Below are 20283 nucleotides of genomic sequence, written 5' to 3'. Positions count from 1 at the left end.
CAAAACCCACATTCAAGTGGATGAAATTAAAATAATAATTTTATTTATTTTTTTCTATCAAAAAATTATATTATTTTTATTAAGTAATTATAATTATGTGAGTTGAAAAGATTAAAATGAAAAAAAAAACATATATTCATATATTAAAATTTAAATATTTATATTCATCAATTATTGGTTCAAGTTCAATGATTAGTTTAAAAATCATATTTAAATTAGCGTTCAAAACATAAAAGTTAATTATTCAAATATCTCCTAACTTTGTTTAGTTATGTAAAATAAAAAATTTTCATTAAATATAAATAATATTTATAGCTAAAAATTTTGTTTTCATCTAAATTTTATAAAAATCTTGAAAACATTTCATTGTTTAAATTTTTTAAATTTATATGAAAAATTAATAAAATATCTTTCTATTGTTTTCTATTTTTCTTTTTTATAATTAACAAATATTTAGCATTTGTGAAAATGCTGTGTTCATGCATATTCTGAAAATAGGGTTTGGCTGTGCGGGGGAGAGAGAGAGAGAGAGAGAGAGAGAGAGAGAGAGAGGACATAAGGGAAAAAAAATAAAAATGAAAAGACTTACCTGTGATTGAGCCAAGAGCCAAACTTTGGTTATTGCTTGAAGTTATTAAGGGACGCCTTAGAGGAATTAACTTTTATATTGATGATAATGAAAGGCCTCCTACATTAATCAAATGAATAGAAGCAAACACATATCTCTTTATTAATTAATTGTCATATGGAACTCCCCTAATACAATTGGGAAAACATAAATCATATCCAAACAACTTCCATAAAACAACTTATATTCTATATTGTAAAAGTATGGTACTGATTATGGAATTCTAATAGGCTTATATCAGAAAGCAGAAGGAGCGAGTAAAAATATAAACGCTGGTGTCAGTAGATACGCCTGCAGATAGTGATTCCGTCACCCAATGGAGCATGAGAAATTTCAATGCGAGGATCAGCTGCCACTGACTTGTTAAACTCAATTGTTGACTGCCTGCCCGGTTTCATGTCCTCTGGAACAGATGATTCATCAGCAATTGCAACTGATCCTTTCCAGAGTGTGTTATCATAGACAACTAGCCCACCAACTTTCAACAGTTTCATCAGCCTTTCATGATAATTCAAATAATTGATCTTGTCGGCATCAACAAAAGCAAAATCAAAACTATCTTCATTCTCGTGCTGCAGCAGAACAAAAAAGCAAAAAAGCAGACATTGATTTGATGAAGATTATGAAATTTGATAACAGAAAAAAAGAGTTTCTGTTGAGTCGAACACAAAAAAATGGAAAATTTGGTGATTGATTCTTACGTCTTCTAAGAGTTTATCAAGAGCTGGTAGAGCCTGTGACTCGATGAAGTTTATTTTGTGTTCTACACCAGCTTTCTTAATAATTGGCAAACCCATCTCATAAGTCTCCCGACTCAGATCTATGGCAGTAATCTGCAATATTAGCTTGAACAATTAATAGTTTGTAGACAAATAAGTTCAACAAAATAATAATAAATATACTTACAGACCCTGCCATGATCAGGAATTGAAAGAGCAGTGAGTAGAAGAGAGTATCCAGTGAAAACTCCGACTTCAATAGTCTTTTTTGCATCGACTATCTTCAAAAGCATGGCCATTAATTGCCCTGCATCTGGTGCAGTACCCATCCTGGCCCTGGAAATGACTTGAATAAGTGAGATATCTTTCCAAATTCTAGGTGATGCAAGATCAGCTTTTTTCTTTTTATCAGTGAAGGATAATATATTGAAAGGGCATCAAGGGGATGCCAGCCTAAGGTGCAGGAAATCAACCACCCAGAATAGTGTCACAAAAATAAAAAATTACAATGAAATCATTTGCTACAAGTCCACTATATCTTGTTAGGCCAATAGATATATAGCTTATGTAGTAGATCTCATAGACATAAAACCAAATTGATTTTCTAAGACCCTTATTTTTAACCTTAACCTTTGTTTAACTACCTTCCCATAATTTCATTATATGACTCGTAAGTTTAATTTTACGATAGTTATTACAATTTTGAATATCTTCTTTATTTTGTATATAGGTATTAAAGTTGTCTTCCTCCATTCATCTGACATTTTCTAAGTTTTTATGTGTTAAATAAGTTAGTTAACCATATATATCCTTTATCACCTAGGCATTTCCAAACTTCAATTGGGATGTTATCTGGTCCAATTCCTTTTATATTTTTTATCTTTTTTAGAGCAAATTTAATTTCATAAACTATAATTTTATGAATTAATCTCATATTTTCAGTCTTTTTCTCATTTGTCAATTCTAAGTTTAAGTCTTCTACTTGGTTTTCATTAGATAGCTTACTAAAGTAACTTCACCATATTTCTTTTATGTCCTCTTCCTTAATCAAAACAATATCATCTTTAGTTTTTATACATTTTACAATATTTAATTTCTTACTCTTTCTTTCGCTAGCTCTAACAAGTTTAAATATGTCTCTTTCCCCTTCTTTAGTATCTTATCTAGCATACAAATTATTAAATGATCTATGTTTAGCTTTACTAACGGCCTTTTTCACATCTTTTCTCGCTCTTTATACTTTCAAAATTTTCCATTTTTCTACATTTTGCCATGTTTTATACCAAATTATTTTTGTCTTCACAGCTTTTTGGACATCGTGATCCCACCACCACCTTTCCTTGTTATCCAACAATCATCCTCCTAATTCACCTAAAATCTCTTCTACTATTTTTTGATAGAGCAAGTTATCCTACTTGAAAGGGTGTTTGTGTCTACACCATCCTCTATAGTTCAATCACCATCTTTGATCATTTTATCTTCAAATTTTATTATATTTTCTCCCTTTAGGTTCCACCACCTAGTTCTATTGCTTTGATTTATTTTTATCATTTTTCTTCCATTTTCTAATACATATATTTAACACTAGAACTCTATGTTATGTGATTAAGCTTTCACCCGAGATAACTTTACAATCCTTAAATGAAAAACGATCTACCTCCCTAGTAAAAAAAAATCTATTTGACTTTTATTTTGTCTAGTTTTGAAGGTTATTAAGTATTCTTCTCTCTTCTTAAAGCAAGTATGTAACAAAATCATATGACATTGCGAAGTCTAAGATTATCTCCCCATACTCATTTTTGTCTTGGTATCCATATCCTCCATGTATCCTCTTATAACTTTTACTATCCCTTCCAATGTGACCATTCAAATATACTCTTACGAATATTTTCTCAGTCCCTGATATTCTTTGTATAATACCATCCGTATCTTCTCAAAATTGTCTTGTAAGGTTTTCTGCTAAACCTACTTGAGGAGCATAGACACTAATGACATTTATTATCTCTTGGCCTAAGACCATCTTAACTTTTATAATTCTATCCCCTACTCTTTTGATGTCTACAACATTATCTTTAAGTTTTTGTCTATAATAATTCTTATCCCATTCTTATGTTTTTTTTCCCTATATACCAAAGTTTGAATAATGATTTTTCAACTTCTCTAGCTTTCTCTCCCACCCGCTTAATTTCTTAAAGGCAAATTCAGTGTTTTAAAAGGCTCACCTCAAGGCAGGACATGCTTAAAACGCCTTGAGGCTTAATCTAAAATACCAAATTTCAAAAAGGCTAATGCATTACATGCTAAGGCTTATTCATTTTTACAAAAAGCATGCCTTCTGCGCCTTTTTAGTTAAGGCTTACGAATTTTGGGTGTGTGATTCTCACGTTAGAATTGGTTAGAAAATTTAACTACATATTTGTACAAAAGGAATGTCATAATATGAGTTTATTTCTAAAACTCTTGAACCTCAACCTTTTCAAAATAACTGGACTTGTATCTTAAGTCGTGAAAATAGTTTGAGCTTTGTAATGGTATAGCTATCTCCTGTCATGATTTATGTCATGTATTCAAGTTAGCAAATTTTGAATGATCAACAAGTATTTTTCGAAGTACACCTAGTTTTTCTTTTTTACATTATATTTGTGATTTTCTTAATTTTTACTTTATTTTAAATATATATAATTTATTTAACAAATTTTTATCTTAAAAAAAAAATTCTCAAAAGGCTTACGCCTTTTGAGGGTTATAACACCTTGCCTTACGCCTATGCCTTTTAAAACATTGGGAAAATTAGATTAATTTTTCTTCTAATCATTCTGTCCAAAATTTCCATGCTTTTACCCATATTCCAAGTTGCTAATTTAATCTTAGTCTCCTAAACTGACTTTTTTACTTGCCTACGTCTAGAATGATGCTTTAGGATGATGACCTAGCCCACCCTTGCCCACTTTTCACTACACTTAGGTGGTATAAGTGCAATGCATTGCTTGTAGAGGACGCCCTAGCAAATAATAAATAAGGATTCATATCATAGTAATAAGACGAGCCTTACACTGACCGTCAGCTACCTATGTAACCCTCCTCCTTTACCTAGGCTTGGGACCAGTTGTGTATGAAAACATTAAGACATTAAGTGTATCACAGGCGGAGTTAGATTTTATTTAGAATTCAGTGTTATAAATTGAATTTGAGTTTTTGGGTCTATCTCTTTGTGCAAAATGACTTAGATCCTAAGTCACTAGGTCGCTCAAATTAGCCATTTCTTGTGCTATTGCAATCAACAAGATTAACTTCTTGTGGGAAAAGATTCAGATTTTAACTTCTTTATGGTGTGTTGGGTTTAGAATTTTCAAGGAAGCCAGTTTTCAGGATTTAAAAAGGGATTTAAGGAATTAGTTGGTTTGATTTTTGTTGTTTTAGTTCTTACTGGTTTGATCCATATTTTTTGGAATATTTCTTATTCTCCCTTCTTGTAAATTCTTTTCCTATTAATGAAATTTCTTTTGCTATAAAAAAAATTAACAATTCTTCTGACACATGCTATATATTTCAGATGATAAAGCAATATTCTGTCCATCTATTATCTTGAACACCATAGGGCATTGCCTGAAAATGATTTCACTTTGTTTTATTTCTGCACAATCAGGATTTCTTTCATTCAGTAAACCATGAGATTTCAAATTTCAAGGTGTTATCGTTTCCTTATGAATAGTCATTTTATTCCACTGTTTAATTCATAACTTCATTTCTCAAATTCACCATCATTCTTCAAGCTTTATCTATTTGAAATATATCACCCCATTCGAATTTTCATTTTTTTTTTCTATTTGAAATTGAGGTGTTTCAGTCCTCAAAATATGTTGATGAGCAGATTAGGAAATAAAAGGTTGGGAATATAGCAGATGAAATAAAAAAATAATTACCTTGGATGGCTTGCAGTAACATCCCTTAGCTCCTTCAGAACCTCAGGCTCCCGTGGGTGCACGCTAGTCTCTAAGATGTACTGTTAGAAAGCAAGGCAGGACATTAGGTATACAAACATCATAAAGCTAAATAGAATAAAAATAAAAAGGATGGGACATACCTGATACAACTCTTCGCTCTGCAATAATCCCTTACTAGAACTCGAGGACTTCTTCGTGGCGTGTCCCATTGCTTTCTAGCTGTTTCGGACAAGATTTTGGACAGCCCCCAAATCAAAGGCACAGCAGCAGTCTAAGCGAAATTTACAATAAATAATTAATCAAATTATCAAAATTTATGGACATAATGCAACTTCCTTAGTCTGATACTTGGAACAAGCATTCCTATGTCACTATATATGTTATTAAGAGAAATATTATTAGCAATGCTTCATAACAGTCACATTAAAACTATTAAAAAGCGCAACAGAATAAAAATTCACATAGGTCCAAGCACCTTAATGGTCACTCAATGGGATGCTTGATTGCAAATTCTAAAGCTATAAATGAATAAACCACTACAAAAAATTGTATCATTCTCATCTATCCTAGGATGTATTAATAAACCAAGGGAAAATCTCATGTAAATGCCTAGTCAAGTTTTGATTTTTCTCTGAGACTTATCATTGAACTGCATAAGTCGGTTATGATGTTCAAAACATCATTACTTTCATTTCATTTTTTTTAGATGCTGGTCAAAACTAAATGCATTGTAGCTGAATCCAGCAGCAACACACGCTAACCCACTGCACAGTGAGTTCTAGTCATAAGGAGATCCTGTAAATTGGAGATGACTCCTCTATTTATGTAAGAGAGTCTCCATTTGATTTTTAATTGCAAGCAGTACACTCCGAGGGTGCTGAATACGGACATGATTCCATGCCACAAGTCCAATCCTTTGAGATGCTTTGAGGATTTAAAGGTTGTTCTGTTACAGGGTGTCCCCGGGCCACAAGGCTCCCCACTTTGGGAGGGTCATCACAGCGTACGCAGCATTTAAGCAGAGAGGCTGTTTCCTTAGACTCAAACCCTTGACCAATCAATCACAAAGGAGCAACCTTACTGTTGATACAAGGCCCGCCCTCATATAAATTGTTGTATGGATAAGATATTTGCCATAATAAAGTAGCCAAGCCAGCACGGGAAGGTTTGAGGAAGGGGTGGTCAAAACTTAAAAGGTAGACCATAATGATCACCTAATCCATTTGGCTGAGGAAGTTTGCTAGGATAGGGATTTGTAAGGAAGATAAGGACAAATGACATGGATGAGTGAAGATTGTTATGGCTGAATGGAATAGAAGCGGAAATTTCGATGGGTGGTAATTCCAAGGTATTAGATCTTATCAATATAGAAGTTATCCACAATGTGCTGCAAATTTATCAAATAGCATGGGGATAAGAGGATACTAAATGGGAATGGAGGCCAGGAGATGCCTATAAATAGGCTAAGAGCCATTTTGTAGAGGCCTTTTTCCAATTTGCCCAAAGAAATGCAAAGTTTAACCATGTTTCAACAATAGATTGGTTTATTGTGTTCTTTCACTCCTTTTCCCTCAGTCCCCCTCTCTCCTAACCATCTTCCTTCCCTTTCTTCTTCTTCTTCTTCTTAATTCTTATTTCTTTTTCCTTCTCTGACAATCAATTCTTGCTTTATTCCTGATGATGGCAGGATGGGCCTCACCTTTGATCTCCTTCTTCAATTATTCTAAAAGAGGTATATCCAAAAATTGATATAAACAAAGATGCAGAAAGACATTATATAAAAGTATCATTTTTTTTTAAAGATAATGCAGCTGAAAATCTATTGGAAGTTAGGAATCTTGCATATTCTACCATTTTTGAACTAATGTACAACAACAATAATACATACTGCCTCATCACAATAAATCCAGTTAGCAACATGAATCCTGTTCCTACATTGTATACTATAAAATCCTGCATTTTCACAGAAAAATTCCAATTTCTCTCACTAAAAATACTGCAGTTCTACCAGTGCCTTGTTTCACCTAAACTCGCTCCTTTGGATACATATGACTCAACAAAATCCAAATCTTAGCATGAAAGCTACTGCTAGCCTTCTCTGAACATGTGAAGACTAACTTAATCAACTACCTTGATCTGTTATCTAAAGCTGGTAACAATAGGTCTTCCCAAACATTTTCAACACTCATGCATCTCAATCCTCAAGAAACATTTTATTAAAATCTGCATCTATCTATCATTCTCAACTAATAATCACATATTATTCAGTGAATAATAGAAATTTAGCTTGAATGATCTTAAAAACCTTAACTTTGGGTCAAGTTCCATTTTAGGACTATACAATGTGTTTTCCCTACTGGTGTTGGGCACTTACGCCTTAAAACTTGCTGGGAAGATTCAATTTACAATGAAGATCACTCGTGATGATGGTTGGCTTATTAAAGGCAGTAGTGATGGTTCCAAAGTGAAGGCACTGATCTCATCGGAATCTATGGAACCCTAGCAGGTTTAATTTCTTGGAATTTAGTGGAAAAAGCATTTTACAAAGCAGAACCTATGTGGGACTTCCATGGGCTCCAGTGACTAGCCTCATTGCCTGTGGTGGCCAACATGCTCTTTCTTTTTTCTACCTATCCAACCATTACTCGAGACCAACTAACTAATCTCTTGTGAAGCTCATCCTCAATTGTAACTTGCGAAAAATATTCAAGACTTAAAATATCCTTTTGGCATGATGAAGAAATAGAAGCAGCTCAGCAGAGGTCACATGGCCGACTTCCACCACAAGGTGATCAATGTTTTAGATTACCACTTTACCTAAAAGCTTAAGCTGTTAGGTTGTGGGCCAACAATATATATCAAGCTTTAACATTCCCCCACACGTGCAATCCTGTCACGTGGAGAGATAAACACATGATAAATGGCATCTATAATAAGGAATGCAATATTTTTTTTTAAATTGCGGGCAACAAGATTAGAGCCTAGGACTTCCTGGTTACCAGCTCTGATACCATATTAGATTACCACTTTACCTAAAAACACTGTTAGGTTGTGGGCCAACAATATATATCAAGCTTTAACACAATGACATCACAAAATGTCTTTGCCAAAAGGAAAAAACATAAGTTACAAATTTCCCTGACTCTGATTTAAAAAAAAAAAAATTTCATTTTGAGTCTCTAATCAGGAAAAAAACATAAGTTACAGTCTTGGACTAGAACTCAACCCAAAGTAGAGTAAGGACTCAGTTAGAATTTGAAAAAAAAAAATGAAAAGAAAGTATTAAGGAACTCACTTTTTCATACTTGGTTGTGAAGGAAAGTTATAAAGAAAATAAAATTTTACACATCATTAACATTTCATTTTTCTTAATTTTTAATTGCAATATAACAAATTTCTATTTTTAATAATATCTTATACGGGGAGAAAAAATAATGAAAAATAAATTTCCTTCTTATTTTCATTTTTTTTTTCCCTCCAACAAAATCCTTCATCACAACAGAGCCTAAGGAAAGGAACATGCAAAGATTTGTTTAGTTACCAAGGAGAACGAGAACGAAAGCAAAATATATGGCAACTAAGTGAACAAAACTTCTACTTTTCATGTCATTAACCTTTGATTTTTCTTAAATTGTTCTTCAATCAGATTTCAATAAATTTTCATTCTCAGTCATATTTGAATAGAGAGAAAATAGAAAATCAAATTGATATTTAATTTTCCTTTTCTTTCCAATTCTCTTCACAAAATTTTTTATCCAAAAGGAACCTAAAAGATTGCTTTGGCCTGGAAAATTTATATAATCACAATTGCCAGGATGACAGCTACCGTCACCCCCGCTTCCCCACCCGTAAAACCGAAAAGGGGGGGGGGGGGTGCGGTGAAGAGAGATAATAGCAGCAACCCAAAATTGAATGCTACAATTCTACCTGTTATGATTCGATATGAATAGCCAGATTTTGGAACTCTTATTTTCAAGTCGGAATCTGTAAGAAACACTAATCATCTTGATTTTGGGTAAGAGCCCAAAATCCGTAGAAATCAATCATTTCCATGAGTGATCCATTCGAGATGCCTCAGAAGAACATAACCAAGCGTCACAATTCGCAAAAGCCAAAAGGGACAGAGTAAAATCGATGGATATATTTACACAAACACATATATGAGAGAGAGAGAGAGAGAGAGAGAGAGAGAGAGAGAGAGGTACCAGTAGTAGTAGAATGGCGCCAAGCGGTGGTTTGCTGAGTAATCTTTGATCGCCTATTTATAGTTTATTCGGTACTCTCCGTCATCAATAAGACCCAACACGACGTTGTCATCGCCGTGTCCGTAAACGACGTCGTTTTCGGTTAAGTTAAAAATGACGTCAATTATCCTAAGGGCCAGGCTTGCATCGGCTCACAGATGGAACCCAAACAGCATTTTGCCGCTTTTGCTTTGGACGACCTTATATGGAAGTGTTTTAATGAAATAAAAATTATGTGATAAATGCTGGATAAAATGAAATCTTAACTAAATCTTTACTCTGATTTGGAATCTTACGTCCCGCTGAATTTTCTTTCCTCTCGGCCTAAAACTTTTGTATTCTTTGGGGAAATTTTGTGGAAAGTAGGGATTGCCTCTTTTTTAATTGTAAAGCTACAAAAAGAATATATAGTGCGCGTTGTGTTCATCTTAATAAACCCGAAAGTTACTGGTACGATTCAATTCAACATTCTGTTTGTTTGAATTTGATTGTATCATAACCCTATAATTTGGATTAGGTTTATCATTGGATGAACTACATTACCGATATTGACCTCAAAAAAGAAATTGTAAGTACAACTAGTCCATGAATAGCCAACCATTGAATACGCTCGATCCATGGTCAATGGAACCTCCTAAAAGGATCTATTAAATTCGTTGACTTATTCCAAAGGATCAAAATAGTCAGTTATTAATGGAATTTCTTGTTGACTCTGTAAAATTTTCGTTTGGACGAGAAATTTCAAACACATCAGCTCTTGGAATGAAAAGTATAATTGGATTCTACATTGGTCAGGAAAAGGGAGGACAATATCAGTTGACCGATTTGGTTTGCTTCATTTTATTATATTTGGAGACTTAAAAATTCCTTTCTTTATATTTAGACTCCTTTCAATCAAATAAGATCTTCGATTTCAAAAAAAAAAAAAAAAGGAGGATGGAAACTCTAGTGAGGAAATATCTAAGCTTTGTTAGATTATTATGTTCATATACTAGGGAAAAGAAATAATGAAATCCAACCTTGAAAATTATACTTTTTGAAGGAATTCATAGGCTTCATATGGTCACAAGATGAGAAAAATATCCTAGGCAGAAATGTGGATGGATTGAAATAAAAAAACAGCTTTGTTTTCTTTTGTTAATGATAAGTCTCTTGGTCCAAATGATTTTAGTGCAGTTTTTTTCCAGTGTTATTGGCAAATTTTAGGTGGGGAAGTGACTGTTGCAATACTATCATTTTTGAAGATCATAAACTACTTAAACAAGTGAAATCTACTATGTTGATATTGATCCTTAATATTAAATCTCTGGTTCATCATAAAGACTATAGGTCTATTGTATGTTGTAGTCTGATAAAGTGCATTACCAAAATATTGGCAAATAGATTGCAAAATTGTCTTGGTTTTTTATTAGTGCTAATAAAACAACTTTTATGAAAAGAAAAAACATTCGCAACAACATCCTATTGTCTCGGGAGATATTACATTTGCTTCATCAAATGCTACGTATATGGATTCTACAACAGATAGGGTTAAAAGCTTTACTATTTACTGCATAACGTAAGAAGATTCTTTCATCTAATTTAACACCAAATTTTCCTAAGCCCCCTTTATCATTTAAGACAAAACACTTATATCCAAATACATGGAAGTATGAGATGTTTGGTCTTTTACCTTTCCAAAGTTCATAGGGGGTCTTATCTAGACTGGTCCTAATGGACACTCTGTTCATCACGTAATAGGCGGTGTTCACTGCTTCAGCCCAAAAGTATTTAGATAGGTTATGCTCATTAAGCATAGTCCTAACCATTTCCTGAAGTGATTTATTCTTCCTTTCAACAACTTCATTTTGTTGAGGTGTGGGTGGTGCTAAAAAGTTGTGAGAAATTCCATTCTTGTCAAGAAATTTTCAACATCTCTATTTTTGAATTCTCCACCTTTATCACTTCTAATGTGTAAAACTCCATATCTATGTTCATTTTGAAGCTTCTTACGTAGGTTGGTTAGCATTTTACACACTTTATCCTTAGAGGATAGGAATAGTACCTAGGTAAACCTGGAGTAGTCATCAATAGTGACAAACGCGTATTGCTTTCCTCTTAGACTTTGTGTTCTAGTGGGGCCAAATAAGTCTAAGTGAATTAGTTCCAATGGCCTTCCAGTGGAGATGTGTCACTTCTTCTTAAAGCTGGTCTTGGTTTTCATCCCAAGTTGGCAAGCATCACAGACTTTGCCTTTTGTGAACTTTGTGTTGGGTAAACCCTTAACTAAATTCTTTCTAACTAACTTGGATAACGAATCCATGCAAGCATATCCTAGTCTCCTATGCTATAACCAACTTTATTCATTTAGAACAGTGAAGCATTTAACCTCTTGAGATATTAGGTTTTCAAAATTTATACAGTATACATTTTCAACCCAGCTTGTAATAAACAATACTTCATACTTTTTAGTATGTTCAACTATGCATTTGTCATTTTTAAATGTGATGTCAAAACCTTCATCACTTAGATGACTAATGCAAAGCAAATTATGCTTTAACCCTTCAACCAACAGTACATTATCAATAACCAAGGAGGGTTCCTTACTGACTTTGTCGATGCTGATAATTCTACCTTTAGTATTATCTCTGAAAGTGACATGTCCACCTTCCTTTAGTGTCAACGATGTGAACTTGGACTTATTTTTAGTCATATGCCTTAAGCATCCACTATCAGAGAACCAATTGTCTTTTGATGGGGTGGACCTAAAACATAAGGAATTTAAGATGTTACTTTAGGTACCCAAATCTTCTTAGGTCCTTTTAGGTTTGTTTTAGTTGTATATTTGAATCTCCACACCTTTTTGGTTTTCATATTTTTCCTTTTAAATGGACATTCAAATTCTATGTGTCCCATCTCCTTACATAAGAAACATGTGGTGTGTTCATATGCATTAGTTGAGGAGGTGCTAGCATAGTATTTTGAAACTTTTACAAAGTACCCCATATAGAGGTTCTTTTTCTTATTTTCAACTCCATTAAATGCTATGCCTTCCTTGTCTAAAGAAATTCTTTGTGATCCAACTACTTTATCAAAGGATTCCTTTCCTCATGTGAAATTGTAAATGATTTTAGATTGGTCCTCTATTTTACTCTCAAGATTGAGTATTTTTGAATCTTTTTTATATCTTTACAATTTGCTTGTAACCTTACTAGTTCTTTGGTCATCTTATTGATTTCACTTTCAAGTTCAGCAATAACCAAATCCTTTTCTTTTTGATGACTCTGGTTGGTTCATAAGTATTTCATTTTTTCCTTTTAATGTGATGTTTCTTTTAGACACCTTAATGAACCTCTTATGTAGTGAAAACAATTATGTTTTTATTTCATTATAAGATGGCATGCTTTCACACGATTCATCACTAGATTCTATAAGTGAATTTGAGTAGGAGTTTACCTTGTCATTTCTCGTCATGAAGCAAAGGTTGGCTACTTTTTGATCACTTGATTCACTTTCTGAGCTGCTTGAGCCAGAGTCATCCCAAGTAACGACTTTCATTGCTTTCTTCTCCTTCTTCTTAGCTTCTTTCTTGAGCTGTGGACAATCAGGTTTTATGTGGCCTATGTAGAGGCTCGAAGAATTATAGTAATTAAATAATAAAAGAAATGAGAGTAGGAATTTTAAAAGGGGGTTTCAGAAGAGTCTTGTCAACGAGTGTAGAAGTGCTCACCGACGAGCAAGGCTTTTGGGCTCGTTGATGAGGACATATGTCTCATCGATGAGAAATTACCGAGAGGACTGTTTTCAGAGCCTGAAACTCATTGACAAGGAGAAGGTACTCGTCGATGAACCTCCTTCATTGACTCGTCAACGAGGTGATGTATCTCGTTGACGAGACCACGTGGTCAACCAATATAGCAAAAAATTCACTTTTTAGCGCAAAATTTCGTCCAAATTCACTTTCTCTGTCTAAAAGTCAGTGTTCCCTCCTTCTCTCTAGGATTTCGGCTCTGATTCTTCCCAGTTCAATAATCAAAAGCTACCACAGTAATCTTGGAGAGATTCTCTACAACCTAACTCGAGCAGAAATTTGATTTGAGCAGTTTGGGAACCATCCCAAAACCGGGGTAAGAAGATTATTTGGGTATTTGCAGTATTACTAGGTTTATTTGAGTCTAGATTTTGTATTATATGAGAATATACATGAGTTTTGTGAAGTAAAATTAGGGTATTATATTTTCAGGGATAGGGCTTTTTGGGACCTTGCAAGCATGAGTTGAGGACCCCAATGGGTAATATTTCAGGAACCCAGGTAAAATGATAAATGATTTATAGTTTAGAATTATGCATATGTGAATTTGGGGAGAATATGTATGTGATAATTATCTAGGTGAATTCAGCTGTTTGATTGAAAATTATACTTGTTTTATCTCAGGATGTTGAAATTATGAACGCCACATGTGTGACATTGCAAATAGCATTTAATGCTCAAATAGTCAAGTAAGGAAAATATGCTATGTCGGTTAAATTAGTAATATTATCTAGGTTTATGTGTTTCAGAAAAGTATAGATTTCAGTATAAAGGCTCTTTATTTAGTTGTGTGGCATAAGTTAGTATCAAAACAGTATAGTATTTTTTTATAGCTTTTAGATATCATGATTTACAATATATTAGTAGAAAATATTATTATACCGAATTTATACAAATTTCAGAATATCATGGTGTACGATATATATACGTAAAAATATCTATAGATAGATACATATTCTCAGAGATACATATTCTCAGATTTTGCATCATCACATTTTATGGAATATATTCAAAAATAAATAAATAATGCGGCATTTTTAGTATACCATGATTTTCTTCAGTATTCAAATATATAGTTATTTAGATTACACAGCAAATTTAGATCAGTTAATTCATGTTATGATTATTTTAGTTATATCAGAATCATGGTAAAACAGTAATATAGAAATATCAGTTACATATATATAGTATCAGACCTTGATGGACGAGATCAGTTTCAAAGCACGGTATTGTAGCTATTTTCAATTCAGAGTGCAACCACATAACTCAGATAGTATGTGGATTTTCAGCAATCGATCGTGCCTATATCGTGGACAGGCTCCCCATTAGTTAGGATTGATGAGGTCGATCTGACTTTCGGAGTTCAATTGACTTATCCTGATCGACCAGCCAGTGATAGGTCCTGCCTGTGGGCCACACAACCTTGTCATGAGGGGTTAATTCATGACTTTCAGTTATCTGTCTAGGAAAGTTTTCTCAGTTATATATATATATATATATATATATATATATAGATTTACAGAATTCGTAGACATACCTATTAATATTAAAAGTATTATGAATAGAATATTCAGAATAATAGTTTATGTTAAGCAACATAGGTATACTATGTATTATTTATGCGTGTTTTCTCAAACTCAGTTATTTGTAGTACTTCTAAATCAGATTTTACAATTATGTAAACTCATTTGTCACACACTGGTAATAGCATATTTCGTCTTATTGAGCATTGTATCATCCTAGTGATTTAACATTTTACAGGTGATCCAACTAAGTGAGCAGATCAGGTTTGCAGATAAAGGGGACTATAGTACTGTCCTGCCTATAAGGTGAGTATTTTTGGGAAGTCACTTTTTGAGTAGTCCCTAGGTCCAGATGAGGGAATTTTGGGAATGGCTATGTATGCTTATTCTTGAAAATTCTAACACTCTAGTATTGTATATATTGACATAGTTATATGTATTATGTTTTCCACTACATAGGTAGTTTACTGAGTTCCAGATTTCACGGTCCCTATCTGGTCAGTGATGATAGTTTGGTTTATATTAGAAGGTATCATAGTAGTGAAATTTTATAGTTTATATATATAGAAATAAAAATAAATAATACGGCATGAAAAACCAGGTCGTTACAGTTTGGTATTAGAGCCTAGATTGTTAGGTTCTGTAGACTTTAGTGCAGTGGAAGTAATACAAGAGTATAGGAAAGTATTTGAGGTTTTGTTCTGTGGTCTGGGTATAGAATTTTTGTGATGGTTTCTGTGTCTTTTCTGGGGTGATCATTTCAGGAAATCCATCATATATTGTCTAGTCGTGTGTCTAGGTTGCAGGATTTGATTTTGAATTATATTCAAGGAGGATAGTTAATTGTGAATATGAGAATTTAATTAGATTAAATAAATTAGATCTATTTGAGAGAGAGGATCCTTAAATTTTATTTTTTGTCTTTTCAGAATGGACCTAGGGAGTAGTGGTACGAATGCTGGGAGTGATGGAGTAGGACCTTCCAATATGGGAGGTAGAGATACTGATGCGGTATTGTGCTATGTCACCCAGCAGGTGATGGCTGAGATGGCTAGGAGTTCGAGGGATCGTAACTGCACGATCGAGCAGTTTATGCGGATGAGATCTCCATCATTTTCTGGAGGAGCAGACCTTTTAGCACCTGAGAACTCGGTCTAGGACATTGAGGATATTTTAGCAGTGCTTCCATGTATAGACGAACAGAAGGTAGTATTTGCGATGTTCAAACTGACAGGAGAGGCAAAATGCTGGTGGAGATCAGCGAGGTTGATTGAGGAGCAGAGACCAGATCCTGTTCCAGTGACATGGATACGATTCAAGGAACTGTTCTTCGAGCGATATTTCCCTGCTATCGTTCGGAGCGCAAAGATAGCAGAGTTCATGCGCTTAACTCAAGGGCAGATGATAGTATCAAAGTACGCAACTCAATTTATTGAGTTATCTTAGTTTGCCCCATATTTGGTACTGGATGAGGAGAAGAAGGCGAGAAAGTTTAAAGAAGGCCTAAGGTAGAATTTTTTTAAACATGTTATTGGCTTTCGGGCTTAGACATTCACGGAGGTTGTGGATAAAGCTGCGATTATTGAGAGTGGCATGCATAGGGGTACCACAGGTTAGAGTTAGAGTAAGAGACCCATGCCTCAGGGTTTCAAGGCGGGTTCCAACTGGGGCCCATGGAGAGGAGATCGTTACAGTGGAGGTCAGAGGTAGATGATGAGACCTCGGGAGAATCAGGGTGTGCAGACCTACCATGTGTGTCAGACGCGCGTAAGGAAGCATCTTGGAGAGTGCTGGGCTGGGAGAGATATCTACTATAATTGTGGAAGACCTGACCACATGGCGCGAGCATGCCAAGGACCGCCAATCTAGGTCCCAACTCCCAAACCCTACCAGAGAGGTTATCAAGCGCCCCGTGGAGGCTAGTAGAGGAATGTAGCTTTAGCGAGGGTTTATGCTTTGACGCCGGGAGACGCTGAGACCAAAAGTGACGCTGTGACAAGTACCTTTACTATTTTATCATATCAAGTTATTGTCTTATTTGATTCAGGTGCCACCCATTCTTTTATGTCTGCAGCCTATGTTAAATTGTCTGGAAACAAAACCTAGTTATTAGATGTAGAATTGTCAGTAGCTACCATCAGGGTCAGTGATGATGTGTTGTAGGGTGTTCAGGGGTTATCCAATAGAAATTCAGGGGAGGGTGTTACCAACTAACCTAATTGTGCTAGACATGTATTGATTCGAATACTTGGTATGGACTAGTTGGCAGCTAATTATTCTAATATTGATTGTCGTCTGAAAGAGGTGATATTCAAACCACCAGGCAAGTAAGAATTTAAATTTGTGGAATCGTAGTTGTGTTTTCCACCTCAGTTAGTGTCAGCCATGTAGGCAAGAAGACTGCTTCTCGATCGATGTTAGGGGTTCATGGCCTTTGTAAAGGAGGTGTCAGAAAATGAATCTAAGCTTGGCAGTACACCAGTGGTAAAGGAATTTCCAGATTTTTTTTAAAAAGAGCTACCTATGTTGCCTCCTGATCGCGAGGTAGATTTGGCTATAGATTTACTTCCAAGGATAACATCAATTTCTAGGGCTCCTTACCGAATGGATCCAACAAAATTGGGAGAATTAAATGACTAGTTGCAGGATTTGTTGAATAAAGGGTTTATCAGACCTAGCGTATCGCCCTGGAGAGCACCAGTGCTATTCGTAAAGAAGAAAGACGGGTCTATGAGGATGTGCATAGATTATAGGGAGATAAACATGGTAACCATTAAGAATAGATATCATCTACCCCGTATAGATGATTTATTTGATCAGCTTCTAGGTACACGGGTCTATTCTAAGATCGACCTCAGATTAGGCTATTATCAGGTGAAGGTTAAAGTAGAAGACATCTTTAAGACAGATTTTAGGACTAGGTATGAGCATTATGATTTTCTAGTTATGTTGTTTGGTTTGACAAATGCTCCTACGGTATTCATGGACTTGATGAATAGAATCTTTCATCAGTATTTATACTAGTTTGTTGTGGGTTTCGTTGATGATATACTAGTCTACTTGAGGAGTTTTGAGGAGCATGAGGCACACTTACAGCTAGACTTCAAATGCTCAGGGAAAAGAAATTGTACGCTAAGTTTAGAAAATGTGAATTTTGGTTAGAGAAGGTGGCGTTTCTAGGGCATGTTTTATCAGGGGATGGAATTTCAGTGGATCCCAGTAAGATTTAGGCAGTGTTGAATCTGGTTAGGCCGAAGTACGTTAAGGAAATCAGGAATTTCTTGTGACTGGCAGGTTATTACCGTTAGTTTGTAGAGAGATTTTCAACATTATCAGGGCCTCTGATGTGTTTGACCAGGAAGAATGTCAGGTATGAATGGGATGATAGTTGTGAGCAAAGCTTCCAGGAATTGAAGTAGACACTCGTCACTGCACCAATGTTGACCATCCCATCAAGGGGTGATGGCTATATGATTTACAATGACACGTCATTAAAAGGTCTTAGTTGTGTATTGATGCAGTAGGGCAGAGTGGTAGCTTATGCATCTTGACAATTGAAAGAATATGAAAAGAATTGTCCCACTCACGATCTAGAATTGGCTACAGTGGTTCATGCATTGAAGATTTGGTGGCATTACCTGTATAGTGAGAGATGTGAAATATTCTCTTATTATAAAAGTTTAAAGTACTTCTTCACGCAAAAAGAGTTGACTATGCGGTAAAGAATTATAATTGCAGCATCAGCTACCACCCAGGTAAAGCAAATATGGTGGCTGATGCACTGAACCGTAAATCAGAGGGTGCAACACAGTTAGCAACAGTAATTCAACACCCAATTATGATGGACTTGGAGAGGCTCGGCGTGGAGTTAGTGGAGGATGGTCACCACCCATTTATTGCCAGCCTGGTTATGCAGCCTATGCTATATGAAAAGATTAAAGACGCTTAAGGAGATGACGCAAAATTAGTAGAGCTGATAGCGAAAGTGTAGGATAGACAGGGAGAGGAGTTCAGCATTTCTGATGACGGGGCTTTGAGGTTCAGTTCTAGGTTGTGCGTACCTACAGATACGGATATCAAAAGGACGATTCTAGAGGAGGCTCACAAATCTTTGTACATGGTTCATCTAGGTAGTAGTAAAATGTATAGGGATCTGCGAGAGTATTTTTGGTGGAGTGGCATGAAGAGGGAGATTCCCGAATTTTTTCAGCAATGCTTGACGTGCTAGTAGGCTAAGATTGAGCACCGGAGGCTGGCAGGACAATTGTATCCACTTTTCATCCCAAAATGAAAATGGGACCACATCTCTATGGATTTCGTGATAGGTTTACTGTCGGTGCGGCAGGGATAGAATGCTATTTGGGTGGTCGTAGAACGATTGATGAAGACTGCTCACTTTATTCCTATGAAAGTCAACTATTCCATGGACAGATTGGCAGAGATATATATTCAGGAGATTGTGCGATCACATGGTGTGCCAGTGTCTATAGTTTTAGACCAAGACTCACGTTTCATGTCATGATTTTAGAGGAGCTTGTAGGAGGCTTTTAGGTCTCAATTATCATTCAGCAAGGCATTTCATCCTTAGACAGATGGTCAGACTGAGAGGATAATCTAGATCCTTAAGGATATGCTACAGGCTTGCGTGTTGGAATTTAGGGGTAGTTGGACCCAGTATATGCCACTGATGGAGTTTGCGTACAATAATAGCTATCAGACCAGTATCGGGATAGCACCTTATGAAGCGTTGTATGGAAGAAGGTGTCGTTCCCCAATATACTGGGATGAGATGGGTGAGCGGTGAGTTGTGGGGCTAGAGCTAGTGCAGCAAGCATATGATAAAGTTCGGTTCATCAGAGATAGGATCAGTGCAACTCAGAGCCGACAGAAAAGTTACGCTTATACTCGCCATAGGAAACTAGAGTTTGATGATGGATATTACGTGTTTCTGAAAATAGTTCCATTAAAGGGAGTTATGATATTTGGAAGGAAGGGTAAGCTTAGCCCTAGGTACATTAGCCCATTCGAGATACTTGAGAGAGTAGGGTCAATTGCCTACAGGTTAGCTCTACCGCCAGCTCTATCCAGAATACACGACTTCTTTCATGTTTCCATGTTGAGAAAATACGTTCCAGATCCATCCCAAATAATTAGTTATGCAGAGATAGAGTTTAGAGATTCACTAGCTTATGATGAAGCATGAGTGTAGATCTTAGATAGAAAGAAATAGGAATTGCGCACCAAGAAAATTTAGCTAGTGAAAATTTTGTGGAAAGATCATGCCATCGAAGAAGCTTTGTGGGAGCCTGAGGAAGAAATCAGATAGAAGTACACACACCTATTTAATGGGTTATAGTATTAGCAAGTATCATGTTTAGATAAAAATAATTTTTATTCAATACAGAGTGATAAATGTATAGTTGTATTTTAGATTA

At 35.3% G+C, this 20283-nt stretch overlaps 1 protein-coding gene across 3 annotated transcripts; it reads right to left on the bottom strand.

The window, feature by feature from the left end:
• Positions 1–706: 706 nt before the first annotated feature.
• Positions 707–9709, bottom strand: LOC131158045 (probable caffeoyl-CoA O-methyltransferase At4g26220). Of its 3 annotated transcripts, none has more exons than XM_058112601.1 (6): positions 9497–9709; positions 5432–5562; positions 5271–5350; positions 1539–1683; positions 1330–1461; positions 707–1200 (listed from the first exon to the last, which is right to left on the bottom strand). In XM_058112601.1, the coding sequence occupies exons 2-6, from the start codon at positions 5498–5500 to the stop codon at positions 907–909; spliced, it is 720 nt and encodes a 239-aa protein (XP_057968584.1). In that variant the 5' UTR covers positions 5501–5562; positions 9497–9709; the 3' UTR covers positions 707–906. The 3 variants fall into 3 exon arrangements, with proteins under 3 accessions (XP_057968584.1, XP_057968582.1, XP_057968583.1); XM_058112599.1 differs by having other exon boundaries at positions 5432–5510; positions 9497–9536; XM_058112600.1 differs by lacking the exon at positions 9497–9709 and adding an exon at positions 9219–9479.
• Between the last annotated feature and the right edge of the window lie 10574 nt (positions 9710–20283).

Source organism: Malania oleifera, chromosome 6 (genome assembly GCF_029873635.1).
Source record: "Malania oleifera isolate guangnan ecotype guangnan chromosome 6, ASM2987363v1, whole genome shotgun sequence".
Lineage (NCBI taxonomy): Eukaryota > Viridiplantae > Streptophyta > Magnoliopsida > Santalales > Ximeniaceae > Malania > Malania oleifera.
This window is presented reverse-complemented; position numbering and strand designations above follow the sequence as displayed.

Bases quoted from the DNA above. Each gene is read 5' to 3' on its own strand.
- LOC131158045 (XM_058112601.1), bottom strand. From the start codon at position 5,500: ATGGGACACGCCACGAAGAAGTCCTCGAGTTCTAGTAAGGGATTATTG. The intron at 1,462-1,538 runs GTCTGTAAGTAT...CTAATATTGCAG, and splicing joins CAATTCCTGATCATGGCAGG to ATTACTGCCATAGATCTGAG. The intron at 1,201-1,329 runs GTAAGAATCAAT...GTTCTGCTGCAG, and splicing joins TTGATAAACTCTTAGAAGAC to CACGAGAATGAAGATAGTTT.